The sequence below is a fragment of the Callorhinus ursinus genome, unplaced genomic scaffold (genome assembly GCF_003265705.2).
Source record: "Callorhinus ursinus isolate GAN/ISIS: 27379988/994484 unplaced genomic scaffold, GSC_fseal_2.0 scaffold8, whole genome shotgun sequence".
NCBI classification, from domain to species: Eukaryota; Metazoa; Chordata; class Mammalia; order Carnivora; family Otariidae; genus Callorhinus; species Callorhinus ursinus.
In genome coordinates, this window is record NW_027397070.1 from 41,616,345 (window position 1) to 41,633,008 (window position 16,664).

Genomic DNA, 16,664 nt, shown 5'->3' on the forward strand with positions numbered 1-16,664 from the left:
ACATCCATGACCTTACCTTCAACTCATAGGAGCCTTCGGAGGAAACCACCTTTTCTTTCTTAAAATAAAGATAGCGAAGTGTAGGAGGATGGAATGTGCCCGGGTCAAAAACCTATTAAGGTTGGGTACAGTGGGCCCCATCATCCTTGAACCACGCACCCTTCTGGAAAACAGTAAGCAAGGAGCAGGCCAAGAGTGGTCATGGGAGCACTGTTGCTTTAATATGGTGTGTGACAAGTAATATCGAAATTGTCCACACTCTCCAATCTTGTTCATTTTTATAATTGGCAATAATTAAAACTAAAGGAAAAAAAGTGCACTAACCACACCTCTGGGCTTAAAAACGAGAAGACAAGACACATAAATTCTCTCCTTAAAAAACAGCCATTTCAAAAGATTTTCTTTAATATCATAAAATATTTTCATGGACAAGTGAGCTAGCAAACACACATGCACCAATGTGCCTTCTGACAAGATACCCCCCTACCCCCACCCCACCCCCCGCTCCCACATCAAGGTGGACATGAGATTGGAGAAATGAATACAGCAGATGATACAGAGAGAAAAAAAATCGATAAAAAGTACAGAATAGAACATTGTGCTTGGTTATTGTCCTATGTCACAACAAAACAAAACATTTCGGTGCAAACAGTTAATTTTTCCTCTTTTCCATTTAAGTCTGGTGGAGAAAAAAATACTTTTTCTATAATAAAATATGTGGTTTTTTGGCTTTTTTTAACTTTTTTTAATGTAACTTTTTTTTTCTTTTTTGCAGAAAATAATTTTGTAAACTGTCACTTTGCGGGAGGGAGGCTCGATGCCACGTGGGTCCTGGCTCGCCGGGCTCGAGGCTGAGCAAGGAGACCAAACCCCGGCGGGAGAGGGGGCAGCAGGGGCGCAGGGCGGGGGGGGCGCACAGCGGGCAGGGCGAGGGCGCTGGCCTGGGCGGGCGCGTTAGAGGTCACTCTCGCCGTACAGCGCCGTGGAGAAGGACATGTAGTCCAGAGCGCCCGGCACGGCGTCGGGGCCGCTGTAAGGGGCCATGCGCGCGATGCAGTACTCGGCCTGGTCAGGCGGCAGCTCCCGGCGCAGCTCATCCACCGTGATGTAGTTCTGCAGAGGGAGCGGGCAGGGCCGCCGGGATGTCACTGGGGTGGCAGCACCCCGCCACGTCCCCGTCCCCTCCTCCTGCTTCTGGATACAGAGACGTGCACGCACGCCTATGCACATGTATATCGTGTATACGTTTATATACGCGCGTTTATAATGCATGCACTTGCATACATACACACGTGTGAATATACAAAATATATGTTCATTTTCAATCTCCTGTTTGCCATTTCCATACCTACTTTGGCCTGTGCAAACTAATTCAAGTGCTAACTGCACCTATTATTCCATTATCACTCTAGTCTGCAGCAACCACGGGCTGGAGCAACACCAGCAGGGACTCTGGTTGGGACGCAAACCCGCTCAAGTGAATACTCGGGAGGTCACGTAATTTTAGCAAATACAGTGAGCATCCAAGTGTGACATCGCCGTGGCAGACCGCTATCTCCACCACGACTGCAAGATGTGGGCCTGCCCCCACCTCGCCTGGTTCCCAGCCCAGGTTTCTGTGCATCTGTGACAGGTCTACTGGGAAGTTGCTTGTTTTAGGAGTTTTAGGCTCCAGAACAGCTCACTTGAGGCTCTGACCCACAAGGTGGGCCCCTAGCCCCATGCCCTACCTCTGCCAGAGTCCCCTAGCAACCAGTTTCGAGGAGAGGGGGTCATCCCTAGGTCACTCCAAAAGTCAGGAGCCCAGGCCCTTTTCTGGACTTCAGAGACCCAGAGTCACTTCAAGTAAGTGGTTTCTGAGGGTCATTCCAGCTCCAAGATGCTAGGACTCTAACAGGGTGTCCTTGAACTTTAGGAACCGACCTTTAGGAACCGCTACTGGCTCAGTCTTTTTCCCTTATAGACTGAGACATTCCAGAAATTATGCTCCCCATTGGCTTTGGCTTTTTATAACTCAATCTCTTCAGTCTGGAGGAAGGATGGCAGAAGGATTATCCTATGAATTTTACAGAAAGGAACTCTGGCCTCTAGACACCTCCCGCTTTGCCAGTTTCCCCTGGTGTTCCCACTGTTCCATTGCCAGGCAGGAAACTTGGGAAATTTGGAAACCGAAACTGACTGCTGCTCAGGGTAGGCCAGTTCGAGACATGCTTCCCTCCCGCGCCCCGCCGACACTCCGCACCTGTGCCTGGCACGACGTAACGGTGAAGTCTGAGTTCTCAGACGGCCCTTCCATCACTCGGTCACATCCCCCACCCCATTCTACCCGCCTCTACCACTCATTGCTCCAGCCCAAGTGCAAAGGAGTCCCGCTCCCTGGCAGGAGACACCCCCGCCCGCCCCCGCCACTCAGGCTCATATTGTGTCCGACACCTTAGCTGATCCCAAAACATTACAGAAATGGGTGGAGGTGGACAGCAGGGGGAGGCCCAGTGGGAGGGAGGGGCCACGGGGTGCAAGTGACCTCCCCTCCAGATCGGAGTGGACCCTGCACAGCACCCACGCCATAGCAGACCAACCTTGTCCCCAGCCAGGATCTTGAAGGAGGCCATGACTTGGTCCGCTGTGTCTGTGTCGGCGGTCTCCCGAGACATAAAGTCAATGAAGGCCTGGAACGTCACTACCCCCAGGCGGTTGGGGTCCACGATGCTCATGATACGGGCAAATTCTGCCTCTCCCTGGAGAGAAGAGCCAACCCCAGGCCTGTCAACCTCTCAGCTACAGGCTACTGGGAATGTCTCACATGGACCTGAAGCCCCTGGGGGCTCAAAGTGGCCTGAGGCTGTGAGAGGGGGGCAGAGTGGCCCCCTGAACTGACCTGGGCTGTCCTAAGGGCATCATAGGGACATCAGACCCAAGAGCGAAGGCCCCGTTCAGGCTTCCCACGCCCCACAGGTTCCCGCTGGAGCAAACGACGACAGTCCTGCCAACGGCTGTCGAGGCTGGCGGCACGGGGCAGGTACCGTGTGCCAGGTGCTCTTCTAACGGCTGCGGGCATTTCGCTTCTTTTCACCCTCCCCACCACCGTACGGCGCAGGTCCTTATTACTTCCGTCGGGTTTCCAGACGAGCAACCGGGGGCCCACATAGGCTTGGTGACTTGCTCAAGGTCACACAGCCAGCAGGTAATAGAGCTGGGGTTTGAACTTGGATGGTCTGGCTCCACAGCCTGTGTTCTCCCCACCACACTGTACTTTCTCTGTGTCAGACCCATGCACAGCACTCACGGAAGTTCCTTCAGTGAGCCCTGACCGCAGTCCTGCTGGGGTCCCCTGGCCTCATCCCAGTCCCCAAGCTGGTGATGGCAGAGCTGGGGTTTACTCCTGGGTTCCCTGCGTCTCGAGCCTGTGCCCCTGCCCGGCGCAGGGCAGCCCACAAACTCTGCCCTTTGCACCATGGCCCAGGAGCTGCCTGGCTGTCCAGCTCAGGCCCCCCGCTCTGCTCAGAAGGCCTGCGTAAGGGCACACAGCTGAGAAGACTGTGAAGGCCAAGGGGCAGCAGGCGTGGCCGGAGCCACCGCCAGGGTGGAGGCAGAAACCTCTGTGCTTCCTGAAAGACGAAGTCGAGCCAAACCCGACCCGGGAAGTCCAAACCTCCAGTTCTTCTTGCTAGCCTTGGGGTCAGCCCCACCATCCACCATGGGAGTGAAAAAGCGCATCTCCACAGTTAAGTACCAAAGAATACGCCAGCACAGAGACCGAGATGAGAAGGCCAGACCCCTGGGACACACACAGGCCACGAGGCTGGGCCTAGCCTTCAGGGCGCCATCTTCCCGATGGACCAGAATCGTGAGGCCCCTCCAGGGAGAGCAGCCCCTAGCCTGAGGGCCTCCAGCCGGCCCTGGCCAGGACTCGGCTTCTCTGGCCAGCTGGCGGGCCCTCGTCAGAACAGAGGGCGGGGTTTACGTTACCATGTTGTAACCCATGGAGATAAGGCAGGCGCGGAAATCATCCGTGTCCATCATGCCTGTCTTCTTCTGTGGGGGCAGTGGCACCGAGACACCGGAGGGTCAGAGGCAGGAGGAGGAAGGGCCAGCCCAGGGCCGGGAGGACAGGGCACAGACGGCCAGAAGGGGAGGTCGAGGGGCATGGTTGGGGCAGGGGGTTAGGAAGGGAAAAGGAACACAGGAGGAGACACATCCACAGGGAGGAGAGAGAACAGGGAGAGGCCCAAGTCCGTCCACAGGATGGAGAGTGACAAGGAGAGAGGAAGGTGGGCCCCGGGCAGGTTCCCATGAAAGACGACCGAGGGCAGAGGTCAGAGGTTGGAGCAGTGGGAAGAGGAGCCCGACATGGGCCCGACAGCAGGAGAGGACGAGCCCCGAGGCCCACAGGGAAGGGGAGACAGGGAGATCCAGACAGAGAGAGAGAAAAGAAAAAGGAGAAACGTGTTATTTCTCGCCCCGGATGCCACCCCTGAGCGTGCTCCATGCAGGAGGCGAGTACCTGGGGGTCGTTGCCAATATCATAACCCAAGCTGATGAGGCAGGCTTTGAACTCCTCGGGACCCAGCGTGCCGGAGTGATCCTGGGGCCGCCGTGCGCCAGGCAGCGAGCCATGCGGTGCCAGGGAGGTGGAGGCCGTGAGGGGAGGGGGTGGGCCATGCCCCGGGTGGAGGGTGGTGTGTGTGGGGAGACACGGGGACAAAGGCATGCGGGTGGAGAGGGTGGAGGGTGGAAGGGGTGGGGCGGGGAGGGGAAATAAAAGTGCACACGGTTAGACACGTGGACGAGGTCCAGAGGGTGCCCTCTCCCTGGCACACGCAGCCCTGCTCTGGGAAGCAGGCCAGAGGGGAACACGGTGAGCCACAGGGGTGAGAAGCTCCCCCAGAAGGGCCCGGCCCACCCCGTGCCCAAGGCCCCGACCCGGCTTTCCAAGGAGGCTTCACCCACCCAGGAGGCTGGAGGACAGGGCAGGAGGCAGGAGCGGCGGGCAGCACTGAACCCCATGCTCCGACCCCTCTGGCTGCCCAGAAACCCCAGGGCACTGGGAGGGCCAGCCCACATAAGACCCAGCCTGTCCCGGAGCTAGGATGAGAACCTAGGACGAACAACACTGACACCCCCCAGAGTCTCCCAAAGGCTGCTGGGGGCGGGGGGAGGGAGCCTCCCTGAGGCTAGGGGAGCCTTGCTCCCAAGGGCTGACTCCTCGTGACCGGAGAACAAGGGTCGGGACCAGAGATGCTCTCCCCACTCACTACCTGCACTCTTACTCCACAAAAGCAGGGACAGCACGCCGGGACCGGCTTCCTAAGGCCTGCTCTGAGGGGCAGCCAGGGCAGGCTGACTCCCTGCTCTCCCTCCTCCTCCTCCTCCTCACTTGCCCAGGAACTGGCCCAGCGTGGCTGCCCACCTCATGGGCAGTGCCCTCCCGGGCCCTGGGGCAGGGGCTGGGGACTGCTCTAAGTGCGGGCAGTGGGGTTCTCACCCGGTCAAAGTGGTTGAAGGAGGCCCGGAACTCATTCATCTGCTCCTGGCTGATGCCCTTGGCATCTCGGGTCAGGATCTGATTCTCCACTTCGTTGATGGTCCTGGCGATGGTGGTGAGGAGCTGCTCCCAGCCCACACGGATGTGCTGGAGGGCGGGGAAGAGGAGCCTGTCAGCAAAGGCACCCCAGGCCCGGGCCTCGGCTGCTCCCTGCTACTCGTTCCCCCAATACCAAAATGGCCCAAGCAATCAAATCCGGACCGCCAGCCAGATTTACAGCATCACCAGGACAAGGGCAACACGCCAGGACAGAGGACCCAGATGATGAAAGGGGAAGCACAGGAGGGCGCTGGCCTCCACCTGAGGCAGCAGAGACCTGAACTGACGGTGTGAGTCAGGTCAGGAAGGAGGGCCCTGCATATCCCCACTCTAGAGCCACACACACATATGCCTTCATGGTCCAAACAATTCACCCCTTGGAGAGCAGGTGCCTAAGCCAGTGTTTGGAGACCACCTGCATCTGAATCACAAGGGTGCTCAGCCTCATCCCAGACCTAGTGAATCAAATCCTAGAGCTGGACCCTGCAAGTCTGCATTCTCAACAACCTCCCTGCGAAATTTCAGAAGAGCCTGAAGACCCAGAGCTCCAGAGCGGAGCGGCAGCGAGTATCCCTCACTCCCAAGTGAGAGTCTGTCCTCCTGCAATGAGCACTTCCCTTGGAAGATGGGAAGTAACTGCCCCCTGCGCCAGCCCGGGGGGTGGGGAGCAGAAGGGGATATGGGGCTCCCTTCCTGGAGGAGCAAAGTCGGCGCCACCCACCTCCATGGTGTAGTTGGTGTGCTTGTTGTCGAAGATGAGGGCCTCCTGGATGAGCTGGTGGTCACCCTCCAGCTGGTCGATCTTGGGCTTGTAGTTGACGATGCTCTTTTCATACTGTCGCAGGTGGCTGAGCTGGTCCTCCAGGGTCCCGTGCATCTCAATGGAGATCCGCCCGATCTCCTGCTCACCCGGAAGGAAGCCCTTGTGAGACCTCCCCACTCTGTCCCTGGGGTAGGGACTGGGGCACCCAGGTCATCGGTCAGCCCCTCAGACGATTCTCGGTTCCCACTCCAGTACCAGGGAACCCATCAGTGGTCATTAGTCAACCGAGAACAAGACACATTGAGCAGGGACTTGGTGTGGCAACAGCATCATAAAGGGGGTATGAGAAGCACTGTCATTACCAGATGACATACTTCCCATCTCTTGGGTGCCTCTCAGCTTCAGAAAGGGGCTGCAAGATCAGTTCCTCACCTAAACGTTCACTCCTCTGCTTGACATTCAAACTCCCCGCCCAAGCCTTGTTCCCAACTATCACCCACCTCAGGGACTCTCTCTCTGCCCACAGAGCCACCTTCCTCACAGCCTCAGGGCACCTGACGCACCTCCTCAGTGGCCACACACCTGCTGTTCTGCCCCCACAGTGCCTGCCTTGGCCTGCCTTGATCCCACCTGCCCCACGGGCCAGGCCTCATCCCCCTTTCTGTCTAGACTTCATCTATGGAAACAAAACCTGTTTGTAAAAGCCTCAATTGTGCACTCAATTTGACCCAGCAAATATTTCCTGAGCAGGTACGACATACCATGTGCCATGTGCTAAGCAGGTGGGGGTGGGGTGCAGGAGAGACACAAACATGAGCTCAACATGGTCTCTGCCCTCAAGGAGCTCAGAGGGACACCATGCTCTCTAACCCAAGCAGAGCCCCTTCCCTGATCTACAGCGCCCCAGGATCTGGCCCAACAACTCAACAAAAAAATTCCACGCTTGCCCGAGGCTCAGTTCTCTCTCTGGAAAGTTCCTTCTCTTTGACAAAGCTCTCTGCTCAGAAGGAAGGGAGACCTGGTCAGCCAAAGAAGCCAAAGGATAAATTAACTAGTCAGTTCCCCAGGCACTCATCCTTCTGTGGGACTTTCTCATGTGGCTCTTTAGTGGCAGCCCTGGGTGGGTCTTTGCTCACAAACCAGAGCTGGGATGGTGCTCAGAGGGGCAGAAGCGCCCATCCCTGCCTCCCATGAGGGGACGCACCTCCATCTTGGTCTGAATCCAGGGCCCGATGACATTGGCCTGGGCTGCGAACTGCTTACGTAGCCTCTCATTGTGCTGCTGGCGGGCATGCTCCTCCGTCAGGGCCTGGTCCCTCCGAGGCACCAACTGCCGCACCTGGGGTGAGGACAATCACGGGACGTGGGGAACGGGCCGGCCACCTGCCCCATACTTCAGATGAGGAAATGGAGGAGGCATGAAGGGAAGGGGCCAGGCAGGTATAGAACAGGAGTGAACACACGGACCTGTTCCAGAAATTCCATCGTTCATTAACTGGACAGGTGAGTGCTTACCATGTGATAGTGAAAAAAATAAGATCAATGAAAATCAATAAAAATCAACCAAAAAAGGGGACAAAATCCCTGCCCTTATAAAACTTTCAATGGCCCAGCCAATGCCCCACCCAGCCCTTGGACTCACGTGGTCCCATTTGCCATTGATCTCCTGAGGAGTGATAGTTGTGTAGGGGTTGGTGCCCGCCATGTTGACGTGGTAGGTCTGGACAATCTTGGACACCTCGTTGTGGATACCCAGGATGGCCAGACGCTCCTTGTCGGCATCAGGGAGGGTGGCCTTGAACTGCTCATGGGCTGTGGTCAGTCCCTTGGGTGCGAGAGAAGCACAGTGAGCAGTGCCTCCTGTGGGCAAGATGAACTAAGGGAGCCCTACAGGTCCCAGGGTAGAGGGGGGTGGCAGGGCCACTGAAGGCCTGGCCCCACACCAGCTGGGAGACCCAGGGGCAGCAACCAAGGATGCTCATGGCTGAGAACCAGGCGGGCAGGGCCAGCCCTGGGGAGGTGAAGGCAGAGCCATCAAAGCAATAGCTCATGCTTAGGGCTGGTGAAGTCAGGAGCAACCACCCTAGAGTGTACACCACCCCACAGTCAGGTCAGGGACAAGGGGTGCCCCAGGTCTGCTTCCCAGGTGACCTTCCCCAACCCAGGCTTCCTTTGCAAAATCTTTTAAATCCAATTCCCTGCAGCTGAATGAGGACGCTATTGCTATGTAATGAGCTCCAAAACATTAAGTTAAAAACAAGGGTTCAGAATACAGTATATAATTCTGTGTTAAAGGGGATATGGGGAAGAACACATTAACTAACAAATAAATACATAAAGAACACAAAAATAAATAAATATAAATTAGTGAATAAATAAAAAAAGGCTTGCATATGCAGAGACAGTGTGGGCATGCTGCTTCCCTCTGGGGAGGGCCCTAGGGTAGGAGGGACAATTTATGGCATATCCTTTTTATCTTCTAGATTTTATACCATCTGTATATATTACCTAATCAAAATACATAAAATGTAATTCATTCAAATGTATAAAATCCTTGGCTGCTATCCCCAACCCCACAGAGCAGGTCTGCAGGAACGAGGTTTGCACAGGGGACTGGGGGAACCGGCCTCTGGGGGTGAGGGGTCTGCAGCACACCTGGATCTCCTCGATGGTGTGCACGATGAAGGTGTCCTGCAGATCTTCCATGGCCCCCTCCATCCAGTTGTTGAAGGGTGCGGCCCGCTTGGCGTACTCCAAGTACAGCTGGTCAATGGTCTCCAGCAGTTTCTCTGTCCGCTGGGAGTGACAATTGAGGGGAAGGGGTGGACAGGGAGATATTCAGCAGAGTCATATCCAGAATCACCACTCCCTGCCTACTCCCCCCCCCACCCCCCCGCCCCAGGCCTCCAAGACCCTCTTGGCCAGCCACAAGGGGTTTAGGTCTGGAAGCACCAGACTAAGTCAGACAGAAAGACTAGGCTTTCTCTGGGACACTGGTTCTTAATGGGGGATCTACAGACCCTCCCACATTTGGAATCACCCAGCCTGGCCCCCGGGCTGATCTGTAGAATAGGAAAGTTCTCAAATGGCTAGGGTTGGGCTGCGAAGTGCACTAGACTGGGAGGAGGAGGTGTGCTTAGGGCCAGAGAGGAGGCATCTCCAGCAAGGCAAAGCTCAATCCAGTGCCAGGGTGAACCTTCGACAGGCAGGCCAGAGCAGGTCCAGGGAACCCAGCGGAGCCTTCTGGCTCAAAGCAAAGGGACTCACAAAGCAGGAAGAGGCACCCAGAGCTGCTAGAGGCAGGCCTCCCTCTCCCTCAGGGGCCCTCACCTCCAGAGCTTCCCTCCGCTTCTGGGTTAGGGCTCCCAGATTGTCCCACTGGTCACAGATCTTTTGGCATCGGGCATTGACACTGGGTGAGTCGTAATAGTCCAGCTCACTAGAAGGCAAGAGACAGGGAGAGTCCGGTGACCCGGGTTACCTCCAGGACCTGCTCTCCTCCTTGGGGCTGGGGTGCGAGTAGCACGGGGGGGCCTTCTAGGTGCCCCGCCCACCCACCTCCCGGGCTTTCAGAAGACTGCTGGGAGACAAATGAAGGCCAGTTCTGTCCAGAGGCCCCTGGCACACCTCGGCTGGAGGCGACACCAGTCTTGACCCCAATACCCCATGGCAGGGAGCCTCTGAGGCCCAGCAAGAGCTCTGGCCCTGCACTAGTTCCAGGAAAGGACCGAATGCCCTCAGCAGTAGGGTCACGGGCTCATTCTCCACCTGGGGCGACACTCAGTCTTCTGTATTGACGCCCTTCCCGCCCGGGCGCCCACTGTACCCCTGCTCCTCGCCTCTCACAGCCACACCCTGTCTCCCATGGCAGCCCCAGCCCGCGCCGCGCCGCGCCTACTTGAGCTCCTGCGCGATGGCAGCGATCTGCTCCACGCGGTCCTGGTGGGCGGCCAGGTCGCTCTCAAAAGCCTCGTGCTTCTTGAGCAGGGCCTTGATCTCTGAGAGGGTGGCAGTCTCATAATCCTTCTGCCGGAGCATAGCCTCTTTGCCTGGGTTCAGAGAGAGGGGGTACGAGGCTGAGCAGAAGCCGAGGCCCCATCTTCTTGGCCCCGACCGTCCACCCCTCGGGGCCCCAAGAGGCCCATATCCAGGGGCACAACGTCCCCAGATGTCCACCATACAGCGATCGATCATCTGCAGCTTGAGAAAGCGATGTGCAGCAGGAACATCCACTAAGAGGCTGAGTCGGGGAAGTTCCTACTTTCCACGGAACACGTACGGGGCCACGAGGAGTGGTTACATACGAAGGCTACACAGGGCCAGGCCCCGTGGTGTTGCCAGGAAAGAACCACACAAGGGCCTCAGGGGTGCCCCATCTTTAGAGCTTCTCCAGCTATTGTTGCTAGCCCCCAGCAGCCCTGCAGGGACCCCTCCCCTTAATTACTCTCACGGTGGTCAGCATGTCCGGTGCACTCTACACGGAATCCAACAGTGGCCAGAACCTTCTCTGTCAGGGGCACCGCCCTCTCTTTAGCAGTGGGGCGGGGCTGGCATGTCTTGGATTTCTGTTTCCCGGGAGGAAACGGGATGAGAAACGAACCTCCTGGGACTGCTGTTACGTGATGTCTGACAGCTGTCTTATGAAGCGTCTGGTACAGGACAGGGACTGCCCTGGCCTGGCCTGGCCCGCACGCCCACCCTCCCCATCTGGGCCCGTCAGGGATGCTCAGTCCTGCTCAACAAATAAAGGCTGGGCTGTGGAGGCTGAAAGACGGTGCCCGATGTGGCCCTTTCTTTCCTTCCCTCTACTTTTTTTTTTTTTTTAAGAATTTTTAAAGATTTTATTTATTTATCTGAGAAAGAAAAAGCATGAGCAGGGGGAGGGGCAGAGGGAGAGGGAGAAGCAGACCCCCATGGAGCAGAGAGCCCAATGCGGGCTCAATCCCAGGACCCTGGGATCATGATCGGAGTCAAAGGCAGACGCTTAACTGACTGAGCCACCCAGGCGCCCCTTTCTTTAAGATTTTATTTTTAAGTCATCTCTACACCCAAGGTGAGGCTCAAACTCACAACCCCAAGATCAAGAGTCTCATGCTCTCCTGACTGAGCCAGCCAGGCGCCCCTCTACTTTTTTTTTTCTTTAAGTCAGAATAATAATATGACAAGTTTAGGGGGAAAAAATTACAGATGAGCCTACTTATCTACTCCTTTCCCATCTTTCCTTATACAGATGCTGTGTTAGAACCAGCAGGTATATGTAAGCTGTTTCCTGCTTTTCAAACATTCAGCAGCACATCATCAGAGTCTCTGCTCCGGCTCCGGCTGCCGCACGTGTCCCCTCCCGTGGCTGAGCCACCACTGGCGTGACCACCTGCCACACTACTGTGGGGCATCCAAGCCCCTCAGCTTGTGCTATTACAGAGGGTCTCACGGCAAATCTCTCTAGATGTGTGATTTCCCCACGTTCAGGGTTAATTCTTTAGACAGTCTCAAGAATTCCCGGGTCGGCAGGCAGTGCCACGGCTAGGCGTGGACGTGCACAGTTCAGACTGCTTTGCCCAGAGGTTGTGCCAGTGTCTACGGCCCGCACACCAGCTGGTGGCGGGCCGGCTGACGGGGCCGGCCCCTGCTCTGTACCTTTCTGTGAGCTGCGCCTTGGCCCTAGGGTGGACATGATCGAAACAGGTGGGTGAGCTGGTGCAATCTCTCCTTCCACTCTGTACCAGGCGCACCTGAATGAATAGCTTCCTACACATGCGGCGGAGGCAGCGCAGAGAGCAACCTGGCGTCCCTGTGTACTTACGACATGGAGCTAAACCCAAGCCCCTCAGGCCGAGTCAAGCACGCTCCCATCCCCCACCACGCCACAGGGTACAGCCGTCCCTAATGGTCTCCAGCCTAAGAGCTGAGGAGCACGACAGAGCTAACTGGGGGAGAGTGGAGACACTGTGCTCCACCGGCCAATAGGGTCTGCCCCAGAGGCTCCGGCTGCAGCGGCCGCAGGACCCTAGGAGATGGGCAGTTTGGGTCCCTCTCCAGAGGAAAAGACTATTTCAGGTGTGATTTTTCTTTCTTTGGAGTTAACTTCAGCTGCCAACAAGCAGACACCAGAAATGGCCCCAAGTGCCTCCAAATTGGAGTAATGGAGACACGCATGTGCTAACATGGTAAAGGCTCTGGGTCACTATAACCGGAGGCTGGAAACAAGAAGAGGGAAGGCAGTGGAGGAAAAATACCCAGGGCTACAATTTACAGAGTGTGCTCTATGTGCCCGGCACTCAGCTAAGCATAAAATGTCCTTATGATGTTTACTCCTACAACAACCCTAGGAGGAGGCATGCTGAGTTGAACAGTGTCCCCCAAAACTCATGTCAACCCAGAACTTCAGAATATGACCTTAATTGAAAATAGGGTCTTTGCAGATGCAATTAGTTAAGATGAGGTCACAGGAGACTAGGGAGGGCCCTAAATCCAATGACTGGAGTCTTTATTAGAAAAAGGAGAGACACAGAAGCAGCCATGGCGGGTTGGAGGCAGAGCCGAACTAAGCCAGCGACACCAAGGATGACCAGCAACCACCAGACGCCAGGAAGCAACACAGAGAGCCTCGTCCTCAGAGCCTCCAGAAGGAGCCAACCCTGCCGACCCTTTTGCTTTGGACCCCTCCTGACCTCCTCCTCCTGAGAGAGCACGTTTCTGTGGTATGAAGTCACCCAGTGTCTGGTCCTTTGTACCGGTGGCCCTAGGAAGCTGACACAGGAGAGGGCGCATGGTCATCTGCATGTCACAGATGAGGGAACGAGACCTGGGGGCTAAATCACTGCTCCAAATTTATTCTGCTTCTAGGTGGCAGAGTTCGGATGAGAACCCCAACCTCACAGACTCAGGGAAGAAGACATCATCACGGTGACCAAAACCAACAGTGAATTACACATACGTAGCATCGTGCTATCCCAAGTATCTATTCATTCCGTTCCCCTAAACCTATGAAGTTGGCACTGTGATTATCCCCACTTTACAGACGAGAAAGCGGAGACACCTAAAAGGCTAATGAACTTGTCTAATGACAAGAACTAGTAAGAGACAAAACAAACAAGCAGCAAGAGAGAAAGCAGCTGGCGGTTCAGCTGGTGGAGCACGAGAGCTGGCACCCCCAGGGGGAAACAGGAGGCTGGGCTGGCCTCACCGTCCGTCCAGGCCTCGTGGATGGAGGCCTTCTGCCGGAACTTCTCTGCCAGGTGGTCGAGCCGCTCCAGTCTCCGGATCTCATTCAGCAGCCACTCCTCGTAGCCCTTCTCCGCCTGCTCTAGGCAGCCCCAGGCATTGTTGATGTCCTGTAGGGATGGGAGGCACAGGGTCAGCCCCTCCTGGCCCCCGAGGCCCCCACCAGCTGCCCCATGCCTTCTAGAAGAAGCGCCTTCCCCATCTCAGCCATGCCCACCCAGCCCCACACTGGTGTTTCCCGGGCTCTTGGGCACCAGGCCTCCTGGGCAGGGAGTGAGGCCCCAAGTCCACATGGGCCACCCAGCTATAGGGCTTTGGGCGTGCAGCCCTGTGCAGAAAGAGCCCGAGGCCCTCTGTGGCCCAGGATGCTGACCAATCACAGAGGATGTAGGGCCAGCCAAGGGAAAAGAGCAACAATTGAACGAGGCAAGCAGGTGTGGGAGCCTCCCAGGCTCCCCACATCTCTGGATCTGCTCATGGGCTCTGGGCAGTAGCCTGGAGCCTGCAGAGACCCTGGTCTGGGCGAGCTGGCCAAGCATCTGAGGACAGTGACAGCTGCTGAGCACAAACCCACAGCCCTTCAGACGGGGAGCCACCCACAGGGTCGCTCCTACAATTAGTACAGGGTGCCCACTGGGCAGATAGGGGCTGAACCGGCCTGCATGCCACCTGGAGGCCCCGGGCACAGGCTACATCCACTGGGAGGAGGGGGCTCTTCTAACTCACACAAAGTACCCTCTGGTTAGCAGGGGCTCTAGCCACCTAAAAGTTGCCGTTTTAGCCTGGAATCTGTAAAAAGACAGCTACTTTCCAAAGTGCAGATACAATGGCCAGAGACTCTCTCCTCTCCTCCAGGGTCCCCCGGGGTCGTGCCTCCTTCCAACGCGCTTTGCCTGCTTTGCCTGTCCCCGGCCCCTCCCGCCTTATATGCCCACGCCTCCTCATGACTTCTCATTTTAAAGGGCAAAAGCTCTATCTTGGTGAATTCTTAAATTTTGTTTTGCATGCTTCCCTGGCTCATAACATTTCTTCCCAAGTCTGAGGACAGGGTAAGCGGGAAGCAGTAATAACCTAAGTAACCTAAATGAAGAGAATTTAACAACTCGGACAGCCATTCACAATTTTAATTTTTTTTAAAAAGCGACTCATCAAATAAAACATGCTTTAGGATTTCCTTACAAATTATATTTACATAGACTAAAAGAATCTTTTCCAAAAAACTTTTTTTTTTCTTAAGGAGGCTCCGTGCCCAGTATGGAGCCCAACTCGGGGCTTGAACTCACGACCCTAAGATCCAGACCTGAGCTGAGATCAAGAGTTGGACGCCCAACCGAATGAGCCACCCTAACATTTTTTAAGTTGATACTGGGTAATTGAGACTATAAGTAATTTCTATTTTCTGTATTTTGCCTATTTGTATCTTTGAAATATCCAACCAAAAAAAAAAAATCCATTACATTTTTTTGTATGGTAATACGCTTTTTTTAAAGTGCTTAAAAAAGATTCCACGGCAGTAGAAAATTATCTTAATTGCTATTGAATTGAGCCCTGTTTGGTTCAAAATGTCAAGAGGCATTTTGTTTGCAAAGACGGTTTTCTGAGGGGTGGGGGAGAAGGTGGTGCTGGGGGGTCCAGGTGGATATTCTGGGGTCTGGCAGGGCAAGTCTGGCCTGGAAGAGTGGGGGGTGTGGGGGTTGAGCCTGGGGGGGCAGGGGGGGGGAAGACACGTCCCACCCTGACCGGGAGCAGCTCAGGGCTGGAGGCGGCGGTCCAGTGGGGGCTGGGCCCTGTGGGGCTCACCGAGACCATCCTGCCCTCGGAGGGCATGAAGGCAGGCCGGTTGCTGAGGCGCAGCTTGGTCTGCAGCGTGTTGAAGTTGATCTCCAGCTGGCACTTCTCCTGCACTTTGGGCGGCTTGTGCAGGCGCCGGTAGTCCCGGAAGTCCTCCAGCTTCTGCTGCATGGCGTGCATGGTGTTCTCTGGCGCCCGGTTCTCCAGCCACGGGATAGTGCGGCGGATCCACTCCAACAGCTGGAGGGTGGAAGGGGTGAGGGTGCTAGGAGCGGGGGCAAGGGCTGCTTCCCTCTCCTGATGGCCTTTTGGCCCTTCCCACGCTAGGGGAGCTGGGCGGGGTGGGGGGGGGGCTCTCCTGACAGCACACACTGTCCCAACCTCCACTCTCTGGGCCCGTGGCCAGGTTCCAGGGTGCTCCTTCATGCAGCCTGGCCACCAGCCTCCTCTCTGCAAGGGGAGGAGGCTAGCTCCACCTCCCTGCTCTGCCAGACCTGGTGGGAAGTCAGCGTGACTAGGAGCAGACCCGAGCTCTGGTTCCAGCTCTACCACCCGGCTGGGCCTCCGCGTCTTCATCCGTACCAGGGAGGGGTGCACAGTTGTTTCCCGAGGCCCTTGTCACCTGGCCATCTAGAATTCTACAGTGAGGATCTCTGACTCAAAAGGGAAGAGGCCGGCTTCTGGGGCACAGGCAGGGAACAGCCTGGGTGAGGTGATGATGGTGGAGAAGCTGGGGGTGGGGGGGTGGGGGAGTGTTGGTGGTCACAGGGGACAGAACGAGCACCTGCAAGGTACCAGCCCGTCTCCCAAACGAACTCACTGGCATAATGACGGGAACCCCATGTGGTTAGGTGCTGTGAGCCTCCCCCAGGCTGCAGAGGGGTGACCGAGCACCGTGAGGTTACGTGACTTGCCTAGGTGAGGAGGCTAGAATGGCAGAGCAGGGATTAAACCTGGCACCTGGGTTCTTAGTATGCTGGATGGCAGACCCACCAGAGGCTCAGAAGGCTGAGTTCTTTTAAGGAAGAAGCAAGTGGATCCCTACAGAATCTGCTCCTGGCTCAAAGCCTAAAGTGAGTGACCCAAATAGAGTCAATGGCGAAACCCAGAACAGCAGACCCATCACTGTCTCCTCCTGTCCCGTGGGCGGGCCCAGCTGCTGAGCTAGCTTGAGCCAGCACAGGTCCATCTCCAGGTCACAACCTCGCAGAACCAGGCGTCCTCCTTTTCTAGGCCAAGCCTCTCACAGAACAACAGTACACCAGGCTAGAAAGGCCCCTGAGATCTCTTTCTTGGCTTAGC

General features: G+C 56.2%; 1 protein-coding gene across 3 annotated transcripts in view; it reads right to left on the bottom strand.

The window, feature by feature from the left end:
- Nucleotides 1-387: 387 nt before the first annotated feature.
- ACTN1 (actinin alpha 1) overlaps nt 388-16,664 on the bottom strand; it is a 95,840-nt gene continuing 79,563 nt past the window's right edge. The window contains exons 10-22 of one of the 3 annotated variants that reach the window (XM_025869813.2): nt 15,372-15,602; nt 13,534-13,681; nt 10,246-10,396; nt 9,678-9,786; nt 9,003-9,143; nt 7,990-8,172; nt 7,552-7,686; nt 6,306-6,485; nt 5,486-5,632; nt 4,505-4,585; nt 3,970-4,035; nt 2,580-2,738; nt 388-1,113 (exon numbers count right to left, since the gene is read on the bottom strand). In XM_025869813.2, coding sequence (XP_025725598.1) covers nt 955-1,113; nt 2,580-2,738; nt 3,970-4,035; nt 4,505-4,585; nt 5,486-5,632; nt 6,306-6,485; nt 7,552-7,686; nt 7,990-8,172; nt 9,003-9,143; nt 9,678-9,786; nt 10,246-10,396; nt 13,534-13,681; nt 15,372-15,602 — 1,890 coding nt within the window. In that variant the 3' untranslated portion in view covers nt 388-954. The remainder of the gene's footprint in view (nt 1,114-2,579; nt 2,739-3,969; nt 4,036-4,504; nt 4,586-5,485; nt 5,633-6,305; nt 6,486-7,551; nt 7,687-7,989; nt 8,173-9,002; nt 9,144-9,677; nt 9,787-10,245; nt 10,397-13,533; nt 13,682-15,371; nt 15,603-16,664) is intronic. The other 2 variants (XM_073895413.1, XM_025869811.2) reach the window with 2 other exon arrangements.